At 38.8% G+C, this 14,743-nt stretch overlaps 1 protein-coding gene across 1 annotated transcript; it reads right to left on the reverse strand.

The window, feature by feature from the left end:
• Nucleotides 1–8,937: 8,937 nt before the first annotated feature.
• LOC126801265 (aromatic aminotransferase ISS1) lies at nt 8,938–13,753 on the reverse strand. The gene is made up of 9 exons (XM_050528772.1): nt 13,363–13,753; nt 13,176–13,223; nt 12,600–12,728; nt 11,942–12,001; nt 11,387–11,543; nt 10,824–10,930; nt 10,500–10,558; nt 9,880–9,988; nt 8,938–9,623 (listed from the first exon to the last, which is right to left on the reverse strand). The coding sequence occupies exons 1-9, from the start codon at nt 13,423–13,425 to the stop codon at nt 9,171–9,173; spliced, it is 1,185 nt and encodes a 394-aa protein (XP_050384729.1). The 5' UTR covers nt 13,426–13,753; the 3' UTR covers nt 8,938–9,170.
• Between the last annotated feature and the right edge of the window lie 990 nt (nt 13,754–14,743).

Consider the following 14,743-nt stretch of genomic DNA (forward strand, 5'->3'; position numbering starts at 1 on the left):
TGTTACCCAATATCACTCAAAAACATGTGTACTCATGAGACTCAGGCAACCCATATGTTACCCCTCATGTAGTACACCGGCACACAGACAAGAGCTCTAACTGATCGTAACTAACACCTGGCCAAAGCTTGGTTCCGATTACTGACAACAACGTCCGAAGACCAGAAAACATTTTAACAAGACTCAATGTTAAAACCACGTACAATATAACAATCAACACATGTTTATTGTACTACAACCAAGCGACTCTTGCACAACAATATAAATATAGTCACCACAATATAATCTCATCTGGAAATAAAAAACCGTAACATTATATAATATAGTAACTCATATATATATGTATCATATTTACCATTTTTGTACACATACACAACCCACTATATTATATAGATGTCACAGTTCACTCTTTTTAAATAATTCAAACATATAAGTCACCGTCAAGGGTAGACTTGTCATAGTGAGATTTACTCACATTCACCATAATACATAATCACTAAAACCTTTTTAAATCATTTATTAAAATAGCATTTCACTTACCCATGAACCGTAGATGATTAAGTTCACGTAATTTAAACCAAAACATATTTTTAAAATAATTTTTTATAAGCTAGTGATGCAATGACTATGTTAACAACTCAAACTAAATTCAATAATTATAACACTACTTCGATCATGATGATCATTGTGAGGTTTACTCACCTTATTTCCTGCGTCCAACTTCCACGACACCGAGAGCGATTCCCTCACTCGTTTTGTCGGTCAACTAATAGCATGATAAATTGCTTAAGAAAATGATACGTAAAATCTCAGGTGACGATTTCATTACAGCTGAACACTGTTCACAATCACTGTTCATGCGCCACCGCCGTTTTTCGACCACCACCAATGACCACAAAATTTCACCACCACAATCTAAATGACATTCCTAACAACGTTCTAGTTCACCACAAAGTCCAAATCTGAGCCTAAATACTTCAATTTAACAAAAAAACCGAAAAGTCTCAATTTAAGCCCTATGATTTCTTTTCTTCGATTCTCCTAGCACAAAACGATTTGGGTTAAATATTTTGAATGGTTTGTAGAATGGAATGAGACCTTCAAAATGGGACAAGAATCTCACCAATTGGTGGTCGGAGAAGGGAGATCCAACGAGGTGAAGTTCGGCGAAACTGTGCACTTTCCGGGGGACTTCCGGGCTTCATCGCTCCCAAACGGCGGTGTGATGGCGGGTATCGCGGCCACCAATCGACATGGGACGCAACAACCTTTCAAACTGGACCGGTGCGTCGGTCTATGATGGCCGGACGGCGGAGATCCGGCGGCTCAAAGTCGGCCGCTCGGGAGGAAAAATCTGGATTTTCGGGTAAACAGTACCCGATCCGAATTTCTGATTTTCTTCCATTTTTTCTCTTTAATTCCCATATTTATACTATTTTCCAATAATGTCCAAATACCTTTTGATTCATAACTTCTTCATATGAACTCCGATTTAGGCGTGCCGTGTGTCTACGAATTTGTATTGACGAACTCTACGACTTTCATGAATGAAGTTTTGTCAGATTCCTAACGGATAAAAAGTCAACTCTTGACCTCTCACGGTAACGTTTCTGAGTATAAATCGCTCGAACACTTTCGTTTTCTCCCTCGTACTATATAATCGGATCACTACCAATTTAAATATCTCCGAATATTATTTAGAAAATAATTATAAATTTCGGAGTGTTCCGAGAGAATTACTATTCTACCCTTGTGTGTGTCTTAGCCTAATAGGTTTCCTATTAGGAGATAGATTAGCATCTCTGTAATAGATTTGGACTCTGAATCCTACGGGATTGTAGTTTTGTAATGTCTATATATAGGCCCCCATATCATTCAATAATACACAATTATTTCATCCTGAAACACGTTATCACGCACTTTCCCCTAAAACCATGAACTTTTAAAGCCCTAGAATTTTTTTTTATTTTCTCTATCGCCAGCCGCCGTCGTCTCCGGCCTCCGGCATCTCCTCGTCGGCGCAGCCCCTGCTTGCTGTTGTTGCAGTCCCCCCGCTGCTACCCCTGCAGCCCCCGCATCGCAGGCCCTGCTCGTAGCCCCTGCAACAGCCCTTGCATCACCCCCGCACGCAGCCCTGCACGCAGCCAGCCCCGCAGCCCCGCACGCAGATTCTGCCCTGCCGCCCCTGTGACCCCCCCTGCTGCCCCTGCACACAGCCTCTGTAGCCCCTGCACGCAGCCCCGCAGGGTCTCTTCTGCATTCGCTCCGCAAAAACATCTTTTTCCCTCACAAGACTCCACATCAAATGATTCAAAATTGCTCCTCCCGTCTTCTCTACCCTTTTGGGCTTATGGCCTACCGAGCACAATAGCCCTTTGGGCTTCATACTATATTTTCCTTTCCTTTTCCTTTTCATTTTTCCTATTTCATTATTTAAATGTTCATTGACACGTTTTTATTTCTAACGATATTTCACGTGCTCGTATAGGTATAATCATTGCTCGTCATACTATGGTGATGACATTCATGCCGAGATGGACGATACTTTTGTCATCTATATACGATTTCGATAGTATCCTCCCAAGATTTTTATGTCATCGGACGAAGATGGAAAAGGAATTCATCAAGCAACTTCATGCATGACGATCGATTTGCAGAGAATTATATGCGGTCTATTTGGCAGACCAACAAGTATGTTTTTTCTTAAAGTTGCTGCTTTTGAAGATATATATATATATAAATTATCGGGCGCTATTAGCCTTTTTCATGTCTTCTTTTCCGGTCTTTCTTATAATGCCGATGAGACCAAAGAGGGATATGATTCCCCTCTTGGTCGACGTTTTTCGTGTGACGGTCCTGGGGGAGTCACGTTATTATTTAAAGGGAAGAAATCGATTTCGTGTGGTTGTCTGAGTACACCGCTGTTTTGGGTGCGATCATGAGAATCGCCGATATGCATCGATTATTTTGTGAACATATACATCACAACTCTTTCTAATTCCGGTTACATACTTGAATAGTTTCGATTATTCGAAACCTATACAACCCTCGTTTCTTATGGATGCGTCGTCTTCGCGAAAGTTATTTGAATGTTTGAGTTTTCTTAAACTCATGTCTATAAACGATAATCCCAAGGTCTACGTACTCATTTATTTGAGTTGAAATTCATTACTCTAGAGCAGCACTATTTGCTGACAAAAGATCCCAAAAATAACACATTCCATGGGACACACTTAAAGTGATTCAATAAACGTCTATGACGTTGTATTACCAGAGTTGACCTTGAAGCATGCTCCACATCCGAGCAACACATGTCATTTTTGGCACATGTATCTATTTCTTGAGGGAATTTTGGAGATGGAAACGTAACACTCTTCCATTCTCAAGTAAGCATATTTTTTAGCCTCAGGCTAAGGCTCTGCCTAATCCGATATGCAAGATTTTGTTGCTACGGATTTTTGATTAGTCAATCTATTTTGACTATGTCTTCTGCTTACTATTTTTCAAGTATGACGTTGGCATTGCCATGATTATTGCTCGACTTTAGCTTAAGTCATCCATTGGAATTGGAAGCTTGTTTGTGTTGTATTAAATATTGGCATATTCAATAAAATTTCTCGTATTTTTTGTTTACAAGATGGACTCGTGAGAATTTTATTTGCCTTGGCTTAGCATGCATGGTCAACGTTTGCAACTCACGTGGTTTTTAAATTGGCCGTTTTTGGGTTACATGGGACCCCAATAGCACTACATTGTGATTTTGGACCTTCAAATTTGGAAAATGGACATCGGAATGTCAAAATTGACGTCGTTTTTCCCGATTACTGTTCCGGCGTTTCCGGAACATTTTCCAGCGTTTTACCGCCTTCCGGCCATATTCCGGCATTTCCGGCACCGCCACCCGGTTCCTACTGCCGTCCCCTGTCGGACATGAAGTTCCGGTCTCCATACTGGCTAGTTCCACCCGCCGCCGGCCGGTTTTCCGGCAATCGGTGCCGTCGGTTTCCGGTGAGTTTTTCAGACGATTTTTTCGTCGTTTCTCGTCATTGTTCCGGCCTAATTCACCAATTTTTACTGCCACATTTTCCTAGTCCAAATTTCACCCGGTTTTGAGTTATTTTGACATGGTTTTCCGGTTTTCTCCAAGTCGTTTCATAGCTCAAACGATTTTATTATTATTGGTGACCACCCGCACCAATTGGATGGTCTTTACCACCCAAATTGTTTGGTATTCAACTGCTCAAATACCATGTTTTTCCAACTCTTAAGATGAAGAATGTAGTTCTATTGCCATGTGATACACTCAATGGGATTGCACATTTATTTCAATCCCCCCTCTTACAATATCCTACGGCGTATTGTCTAGAAAAGTTCATCGCGTTGTTGACTCTCTTAATTTTATTTTGAGCATGTCCCGCCGTGAAAGCGAGTGTCTTGCTAATTGCGTAACAACCCACACTGTCCTACGGCGCAGGTATTTGTTTTATGGATCTCGTGCGGAGATTGTGTTTTATATCTCCGTGCCTTGCTAAGTTTTAAAGGCCATACATGCCAATGATGGATTTTCATCTTGATATTTGTGTTAAGAATGGAGAGGAATAAATCTGTCAGATTCCATTGACAGTAGCTTTTTCAAGCTTAGACAGTAACTTTGTTAGCCTGCGGATATAACTTTGCTTGCCTGCAGCAGTAGTTTTATGTAACTCAAGATTCTTTGAATCATGGGTTCGGTTTTGCTGTCTCCTTGGTTTTGTCATGATCATTTTTTAGTCATTTTGAACAAGATATGATGATTCGAGTTCTTTGAAATTGACATGATCATCTATTTTTCATGTTCACGAAGCGATTGGAGGACCACCTCACCCATGCTCCACACGGTGAGGCCTAGCCTATCCGTACCATGCACGGTGAGGCCGAGCCTGCCTATTTCGGCGGCTCCATGGCATTAAGGCCGTAGGTGGCGGCATCCCCTCCTTCACAGGAGCTTGTGATGCCTCCCGTGTTTTCTAATGCCTCCATGGTAATCTCTGATGCCCATCGCTCATTTTGCAAAGCTTGTTCTTTTGCTAGATTTCAAGGAAGTTCTTATTTGCTAAGGCTCCAACCGAGAACATTCTATTTTTACGAAGTATTTAAGGTGACATTAGTGGACCCTATCCAACCGGATGTGGACATTTTTCGGTATTTTTATGGTATAGGTTAAGAGCATTGACGCGTTGGTCACACGTCGCTTTGCTTTCCACAAGAAACGCTGCAATCGCTAAAGTTTTAGCTATGATCCTCATCCTAAGGGCTCACCACCCTTCCTATCCTCTCAAATCTATTTGATTGGATACCGTTGGACAGTTTACCTCCACGACTTTGATGATTTCATTTTGCATGTCTAATGGGATCATCGATGAACATATTATTCCTCATGTTCATTCACAGTACGATCCAGCAGAGCTCGGACTTGGTTATGGGTACTAACCTGCCGATTTTTGCATGGAGATATGTAATGATGTTGCGTGCAGCGACACTTATTCATTTTAGACCCACAACTTGCCAAGTGTTTAGTGCGTACCAGATGGTTACTGGATACAATCCCAACGTTCTTTTCATTAAACGCCTATTTGGTTAAAGTTGTTTATGTGCCTCTATTGTAGTTATCTCAATGGGTCTACTTGAAACGATTAAGTATTCTGGTTGGTTATGATTTATGAATCACCAACACTTGTCCGCTATTTCCAATCTACAACTGTTGATCTCTATCCTGCGATATTAGCAGACAGTCACTTTGATGAGACATACTTCCCGTCGTTAGGGGGAGATATGGAATGCTCCCATTCTGGTTTTAACGCCAGGAATTGACGTGGTGTGGCACTATGTCTCATTAAGATCTCGCACTACTCAAAGTGAGTAAATGTGCAACGCATTATCTACCTCCAGAAAGTCAAAGATTCGATGCTCAATGACTTTACCGATATTGTGAAAGTGACGTGATCGCACATAAATGTTGTGATGTGTTGGTAAGGTTGGAACTCTCAGAATATGAGAGAATTTCATATGACCTGGTCCTAGCACCGTTGGCACCATCCCTGACAGTGGGAAGGAAGCCGGTGATGGCACCATCGTACGATGTGGTGTTGTCGGCGCCCGTGGTATTGCACCACAAAACAAGGGCGGCAAACACAAAGATGGACTAGTAAGGGTCATAGCTTCGGTCTTGGTTCCTACCTAGATGAGAGGGAGACCATTATTCTCTGGAATCAAAACCAGAAAGAAGCGAGATGCGTATGCACAAGTATTTCGCCCATCATCAAGAGATATTCTCTAAACATGTGTATCAACTAAGTTTCTGTGGGACTCTACATACTCCTTTTGTTGATGTTAGAGAAGAATAGAATTCTCACAAATTGATCGTATACAGCGCGCACATGTGTTTAATGGATTGATCTCCCATGATTGATGATGTATTCGCTTATGCTCTTATTCCGTTTTAAGTATCAACGATGAGCAACTTGACCGAAGTTGAAAGAATCAATACAGGCTGAACTAGACTTGTTATGTTGGTCGTTGTTCGTAAGTGTAATGAGAAAGATGAAGTCATGCGATATATGCAGGACTTATGGCGCAAAGATTGTCTCATTACCCTAGTATTGACTACGATGAGTTATATTCTCTCGTTATGGACATAATTGCTTTCCGCTACTTGATCAGTAGTAGTGTCCATGAAAACTGATTTGCAGCATATGATAGTGGTCATAGAATATCTGTAAAGGGATCTTGACGCAGATATGAGAGTGCCTGAGGGACTTTAAATGCCTCCAGACCACGAAGAGCTTATGTAATCAGATTGCGACGTTCGAGAGAACGTAGTACAATCGGTTGCAAGAACTCATACCCATATGTGTTCATATGAAAGCTAATTCTTGATTCTCTATTCCGTCTAAGTATAGATGATGAAGAGATTCAATGAGCAATAGATTCATATATGTAAGTGTTGTTGGGACACTATTGCTTTCATTATGATGTGATTAACTATGCGCCTATGCATCGTCATTAGACTTGCATTGCTCCATTGACATGGGTTTAGTTCTACACTTGGTGAACCAACACAAATCCTATCCACACCAACGCCGCCAGCAGCTCCAGCAATATCAACGTACGCCTTGGTGTAGTAGTCGACACTGGTAGCATAGAGGATGCGTACGGTTCCATCTCGGACCAAAATCAGTCCTTCATTGGTCTATTCCCCCATTCTTTTTGCGAAAGACACATTGAATGTGGCAAATCAAAATCTATCCAGTTTCGTAGGTCAACTTCATCGAGACCTACAAGACAGCTCGCTCGATGAAATATGGTGAAATTAGTACCGTTGGAAAGGCCCATGTGTCTATTTTCCAAGGACACCAATCATTTATTCATAGCTATCGTATTGAGTGAGTTATGGCCGTTTTAGCAAAGTAGGACAGTTTTATCCGGAAATTTGCAAGTCAGTCAACTTCGACAGAGCACTGGAACTGCTCCGATCGGATTAGGTTGTGAACCTTATGTCACTGGAAAGCCACGGGTGTCTACTTTTAGAACATTTTACGGTTCGCTGATACCTATTTTGACGAAGAAGTTATGGCTGTTTAAGTGAGTGAAGGTCATTCTACCCGAGAATCTGATTTTCATTGCAAACTCTTGTTTTGAGTTGTTATGCAATCTTGTTTCCTAAGATCTAAGTTTGGCTAAGTATAGCATGTATGATCTAAGGATGTGTGGCTAGATTAATGATTAATCATTAGCCCAAGACTACGTTTGAGAAGCATGTAATGAACGTTGTATACTTTGTTCTTTGTACTCCATGATTATGACACTAATCATGGGGAGTTGTTTCTTAGACTTTAGGGGGAGTCTACCTCACATGATGCTATCAAATGTAGACGGTGCGTTGTGCTCTTTTTCCCTTTGATCAAGCTTTTGTTTTTACCCAAGAGGTTTTTATTTTGCTTGACAAGGTTTTTACCGAGGCAACAATGTGTGAACCATGCAACCTAGGCATGCGACACAAGGGGGAGTGTTCCGGGAGAATTACTATTCTACCATTGTGTGTGTCTTAGACTAATAGGTTTCCTATTAGGAGATAGATTAGCATCTTCGTAATAGATTAGGACTCCGAATCCTACGGGATTGTGGTTTTGTAATGCCTATATATAGGCCCCCATATCATTCAATAATACACAATTATTTCATCCTGAAACACTGAGATATTATAATATGTGAGTAACAACAAAAATATATATATGAACGTCTCATTCTAGGGACTTGATTCGCAAATATCACAATGTATATCAAACTCGGAAAAATATAACCAGAGGCAACAATCTGATTCGAGGTGACTATAAAATTCATTTAATTTTTTTTGTCTAATGATTAAGAGGCTGATGTCTATAAACAAGTGAGAGTCTATCAATCCAATGAGAATTCACAAACGTTGATTTCTTCTGAGTGCAGAAGAGAAGATTACACAACAAGTCTCATATTTGCATGTAGTTAGAGGCAAATTGAGTTCATTTTCAATATAGATATGCTGCAGATAATATCATATGCTCAAAGACAAATAAGCAGAGATAAAACTAGTCATAATTGCCAATTTATTACACTACTTTTTACCTTAATGTCAATTTGCTATCTTACCTTTCGAAAACTGGGCAATTTGCTACCTTGGGTATTTTTGTCAGTTATTTTTCTAACCTTGAATCAAATCACTATTTTAGGGTTTTTGAAATTATACATTTTGATTAACTAAATTTTCAAATTTAGTTGTTTGCTTCGGTGAATTGACAAATTGACATGTCAAGATGTTATCAATTAGGCTAGGGTACCAAATTGGGAAAATCAATGCTTAGGGTAGCAAGCAAATTGGCAGAAATAGTTTAGGTAGTCAATTGACTAACATAAAAGCTAGGGTAGCAAATTGGCTGTTATTATCAATGTCTATTTGAACGCTGAAGCATGTAGTTTCATTATCAATGGCTATGATAACAGAAACAGAGACATTTTGGGACTAAGAACTGCCTTTTTGGATATACATCACCAAATTAACCTATTTGTTTTGCTGACAGATAAAAGAACCCCCAATTATTGTGAAGTAGCTGCAAATTTGTATAGTTGAATAACTTTAATCAATGTAAAAATTAAAGCTACTGGACCATTCCATCTTTCACTAATTCTTCCAACCCTTTCCTCAGCCTCTCTGCAGCATCTTTGCAGTCATCCTCTATCAATCCACCGAAGGATATTCTCACATTTCCGGGGCACCCACATGCGCTTCCGGGAATCACAACCACCCCATGCCTGTGAGCAAGCCAGTGAACAACTTCAAAGTCATTGACATATTTGTCAGGAAGCTTCGCCCACAGATATATAGCACCTTCTCCACCTTTAACATACTCTTGTCCTAGTGGGGAGAGAGCTTCTAAGACAATTTCTCTGTTCTTGACAAGACCTTTCACTCGTTCAACAACCCATTCAGATCCTATTTCTAATGAGTACAGGGCAAGATGTTGGGAAAGTATTGAAGCACAGATAGGAATGTTATCTTGAACTTTGAGTAGTTGTGTACCAAAGCCATCTGCTTCGGATGGGTATGCTATCTGCATAAATTTCAAATGATTACTTATGTATGTTATTAGCTACATAACCATTTCAATATCAAATTCATGAAATATTCAGTTCAGACAACAATCTTAACTTATATATGGTCCCTTCAGATCAAATCAAACAAAGCTTTATGGCGCAGTTTATTAGTATATCATGCAAACTTATACTACTTAATAAGTAAAACATTTCATATTTGCATGCGCATCAGATTTATTAATTAAGATTCACAAAATGAAAAGTAATCCTTACATAGCCAACTCGCCATCCCATCATCCCATAAGCTTTTGAGAAGGAAAAGATGTTGACAATGTGATTTCCCTCCACACAAGAATGTTTTAATCCATCATACATGAAATACCTACAATTTCAAACTTTAGAAATCACATTTGAGTGATTTGACTAGTAATGCCTCAGAGGCAAACATTCGAGGTATGTTCTTGAATCAAAGCAGATGGAAATCAGATACAAGCTGATAAAATTATTTGCCATGCTCTCAAGATTGGTTATGTAGGTTCCCTTTGAGATGAACATGGCATATAAGTGATAATAGAATCCCTTAAAACATATTCACCATTGGTCTTTAGATTAGCGCACTCACTCAAGCTATAGGTCATAGGATTCTTTTTTACAGTGACCTAAGCAGGAGCAAATGCCAACTACGATAATAACTATTCAAAAAAGGTGGAAACATTTTTGAACCTCAACAATGAGGAGAAATTTGCTTTTTGAGTGGTAACTATATATTCCATCTAAGAGGGTATACACAACATAATTTGTGTGTGAAGCGACAACTTAACAACGTATCAATCTCATCAGATCATACACCAACATAATATTCCAACATTAGAAATAAAAACTTTAAAACTTACTCATACGTATTGTCCACAACAAGCCATGATCCAGCCTCTCTGCAAATGTCTGAAATCCTCTACTCGCAAAGAGGAAAAGAAAAAACTTTCAGAATGATTATCAGAAACTAAACAGTTTACTCATAGAGATCAATTACCAAAAGGCACATACATTAGTATCCATCACTACGGAAGCTTTTTGTGATGAGAAAGACAGAAATACTATTAGTCATCTTATACACATACATACATACATACATCTGTGTGTGTGTGTAATTTTATATTATGTGTGCGCGTGTGTGGGGAGATATATATATATATATATATAGAGAGAGAGAGAGAGACCTTAAGAAGACGTTCCGGTATATAGGTTCCAGATGGGTTGCCAGGATTAACAACTGTGACAAGTTTTGGGGTTGGTTTTGTTTCCGACAGTGTTTTCTCCAACCAGTCTGAAAGTTAAGTAAATAGCATAATGACAAGAAGAAAAATTCAGTAAAAGGTATCAGGTCAATAACATTTGTCTGTAGACTCGAAAAAAAACTCTCCAAATTATTTGCAGGAGAATTTCTTCCTCCCCTTGAACACCCTTTTACTTTATTAGATATTATACAAGAGCCCAAGGACCCCATACAGAAGATACAACATTTATATGCCTTTAGCATGTCCAAGTTGAACTGTTGGAATGAACTAATTCTCCCATTATAAGCTTAAGGTGGCATATTCTTATTTAGCAACTGAGATAACAAGCCTTTGACTGCTTATAGACCTAACAAACCAGACTATCCTGTCTAACATAGCAAGTTATACTTGTATCTAGGTTCAGGAAGAAATTTATCAAATGGAAGTTCAGAAATTTAATGTTTCTTTATGTTGTTACGCAATTAGAAGGTCATGAAGCTTCTCACCTGCATCTGGGTAAAGTGTATTTGGCTGACCAGGACCCACTAGTATATTAGTAACTCCAGTCATCTGGAAGGCCATGTAGGCATTGAAGTAGTATGGTGCAAACATGACCACGGAGTCTCCAGCATCACACAATGTAAGAACAAGGTTCACAAATGCCTGCATTGAAATTTTTGAAACTCAGTGCTCTGCAACTAGAGAGATTTACTTTCAAAAATTGTATGACTTCTATTAATTATACTGAAAGGGGATGAGTAACTAATTTATTATATCACATTTGATTCATTAAATTTCTTTTTGTATCAGAAATAACATCGATGCAACATGTAACAGAATAAAAATTCCCTGTTAACATACTAATTTGTTCTAGTAAAAAAGTTAATTTTTATCTCAACAGTTTTTTAATCACTTATTGTATCGGGAATCAATCTTTCTAGTGATTTCTGTTCCTAAGTAGCTCAAAATTATAAAGTAGACCATTTGCCGCACTCTGTTTTTAGGCTTTTGGTACTTTCCACAGATACAAAACAAATAAATACTCACGCACTGATACTCACCTGATTTGCCCCTGCAGTAACCATAACCGAAGATTTGCACAACTTGTTTTCCTGTTGCAACTGCAACATAGATAAAATATAAATATATAACGAATATGTTTGCATGGACTTAAAGTAAAATGTTGCTCTCAGAGTATCAGATAAACTGAAAAAACAACAATCTTAAGTAATCTCATACATTTAAATATTCAAATGACACAAAAGATAGCACAGGACCATGTAAATGTTGTATGCAAGATTGGATGAACTAAAGATCGAATGCATTGCTTTAGGATTCTTGAGACTACTCAACCAATCAAACAGAGAAAACTCTGAAATAAGAAAATTTAGATGAGTGTTGATGCGGGGGTACTGTTCACAGCATTCTGATCTCATATTGAAATAACTGATTTCATTCTAAATGTCTTGTTAGCCCACTATCATGATTCCAGATAGAAGAAGACATTTAAAGAACATGATAAATCTGAACTTGAGCAGCTTATAGTTCTTAACTTAACGTTCTCAATCATATAAAGTGGCAATTTGACTACATTATTCAATCAAAGATACAACTTTGAACGGCAAAACGAAGCATTTCAAGTGCTCAATCTACCAAGTGTCAAATAAATTAAAATTGGATCACCATTAGGACAAATAATACAATGACTTCTAAGGTTACCTTTTTTACCAATGCCTCCCTGAGTTCAGGTATACCTTCATCAGCACCATAACGACTAACTGAAGGCTCCCATACAAGTTCCTTCACCTTATCTAATGCCCGTTTGGGTGGTTGCCAATGAACTACTCCCTAAAGCACGTTGCATCCAAAGATCAACAAAGCTGTTAGCCAAATATAACTAAGATCCAAGGAATAGATATAATGTAACAGCAGGGATTAGAAGTACCAGTCGAATGGAAAAACTTGTGGAACGTGTTAAAGACTATCCATTCCAACATCATTTCATACGAAGTAAACAATCCAGCAATCAGAAAAAGGACCACCCCTTTCAAAACCAGAAGTACCAAAAAAAACCCTCAAGCTCCTCACTATCAACGAACGAAGTAGATCAATCTCATTTTCCCACAACTAAAGTGTACGCATTTGTCTCAAATCTCAATGGCACAACCAAATAACACATTTACCAGAAAAGGCCCAAATAAACAAAGCTTTCTCATTTCTCAAATGGTTATATGCTTCATGACTTATAACAATAACCATAAAACAAAACAGAACCTTGAATCAATTGAGACACACCTGAGCCAGTGACACAGCATTTTTGGCACCTCGGATCAATTGTTGTATCTGCAAAACCAAAACTCCCATGTTTCACCACACAAACTCCATCTATTACAACCCACACAATCACACAACACTTGATCCTCAAAACAGAATAAAATTCACATCATTTGACAAAAACCCAGTTGGAGTTTTGGCGTAATACCTGAACCATGACCGGCATATCAGTCTCCACAGCCCTCTTTGCAAGTTTTCCATAGGAACCCATCTCTCTCACCTCACCCAGAAAAGAAAAAAGCTTCAACCCAGCTCAGAATTGGACCCCAAAACTCTGAAACTTCCCCACACAGAGACTAAAAGCCTTTTGTTTTTATGCTTTGCAAAGGATAAGACCTCCACCTACCCAGAAAGCTTCACCTCTCCAAGTCTCCAACGTTTGACAACAAATTTTAACGAAGTGAGTAACGCCTCAAACCCAACAACCCCAATTTTCTGTATTTATGTATATTAAATTATTGTACACCCTCCTCCTCCTCCTGAATTGAAGAAAGATGAGGCAAAGAGAAATAAAGAGCAAAGGCTTTTCCTTTCTTCCTTTCTCTCCTCTCTTTATTTGTCTACTTTCAGAATACAGGTACAGCTCTTTTTGGTGCCTCCTATCTTTGACTTGCTTTTGTCTCATTATTACCAAAGTTTATTTTCACTTCTGTTTTGTCTTGTCCTTTTGGGTGAATTAATCAAAAGCTTCCTTGTTTTTATCTAAATTCAAACAAGAGTAAAACCAGAGAAACCCAGGTTGAAGTGAGAAACCTGGATTAGGAAAGAAGTAAACTATCATTATAGTTTTGGAGGGAATGTGGAATCTCCGAGGACTACGCTTACAATGTTGGGGTTGGATTAGTTTATTTATTTCAGTTGGTACTCAGAAACAGGGGATTCATAAAGACTCTAGCTTTCATTGAGTTTGCTACAAACTCGGAGCCTTACAAAATGACAGCGTGGATTTGGTTTTTGTCGGAAAATCGGATTCTGGGAATCTGACTCTGTACCTTTCAGATGGCCCGGTTGCCAGGAAATTGCAAATTGCAGATGAGGAAAGTGAGGTAAGCAGAAATGGGGAATCTTGGAATATGATGATCTAAGCCCGACAGAACCATATCACCTTCGAAAGTTGAGAGTCTATCTCCTCCAAATATGCATATGGATGGTGTTTGAGCGGACTCGTAGAGTTCCAACTTCTAAGAATGAGGTTATTGTTTGAACCATGCAAAATTTGACTTGCATTATGAAAATGGAAGAATGAATTAAAGATGATGTTCACCATTTGACTAATGAGTTTGGAGAATCTTGAGATGATAAAGATGGTTTGAGGTACAAGAAGCAGAGACCTTCCTTTGCTAAATTCCTTACGTCGAGTTTATATGTTTATAAATTAAAAAAATAAATTATAGTTCTAGTGTAAAATATAACAACTGAATTTCAATTTTTATCTTAACCGGCATCTTCCTCCTCGATTCCAAGCCCAATATAAGGCTCATCAAGACTATCATCCCCAGTCAAAGTCCTAGTCACAACCACAGTTGACC

Source organism: Argentina anserina, chromosome 6 (genome assembly GCF_933775445.1).
Source record: "Argentina anserina chromosome 6, drPotAnse1.1, whole genome shotgun sequence".
NCBI classification, from domain to species: Eukaryota; Viridiplantae; Streptophyta; class Magnoliopsida; order Rosales; family Rosaceae; genus Argentina; species Argentina anserina.

Coding starts and splice junctions, on each gene's coding strand:
- LOC126801265 (XM_050528772.1), bottom strand. CDS start 13,425: ATGGGTTCCTATGGAAAACTTGCAAAGAGGGCTGTGGAGACTGATATG. Junction 12,729..13,175: donor ATGCTGTGTCACTGGCTCAG/GTGTGTCTCAAT, acceptor AACGTGCTTTAG/GGAGTAGTTCATTGGCAACC. Junction 10,559..10,823: donor TACCGGAACGTCTTCTTAAG/GTCTCTCTCTCT, acceptor CTTTGCGAGTAG/AGGATTTCAGACATTTGCAG.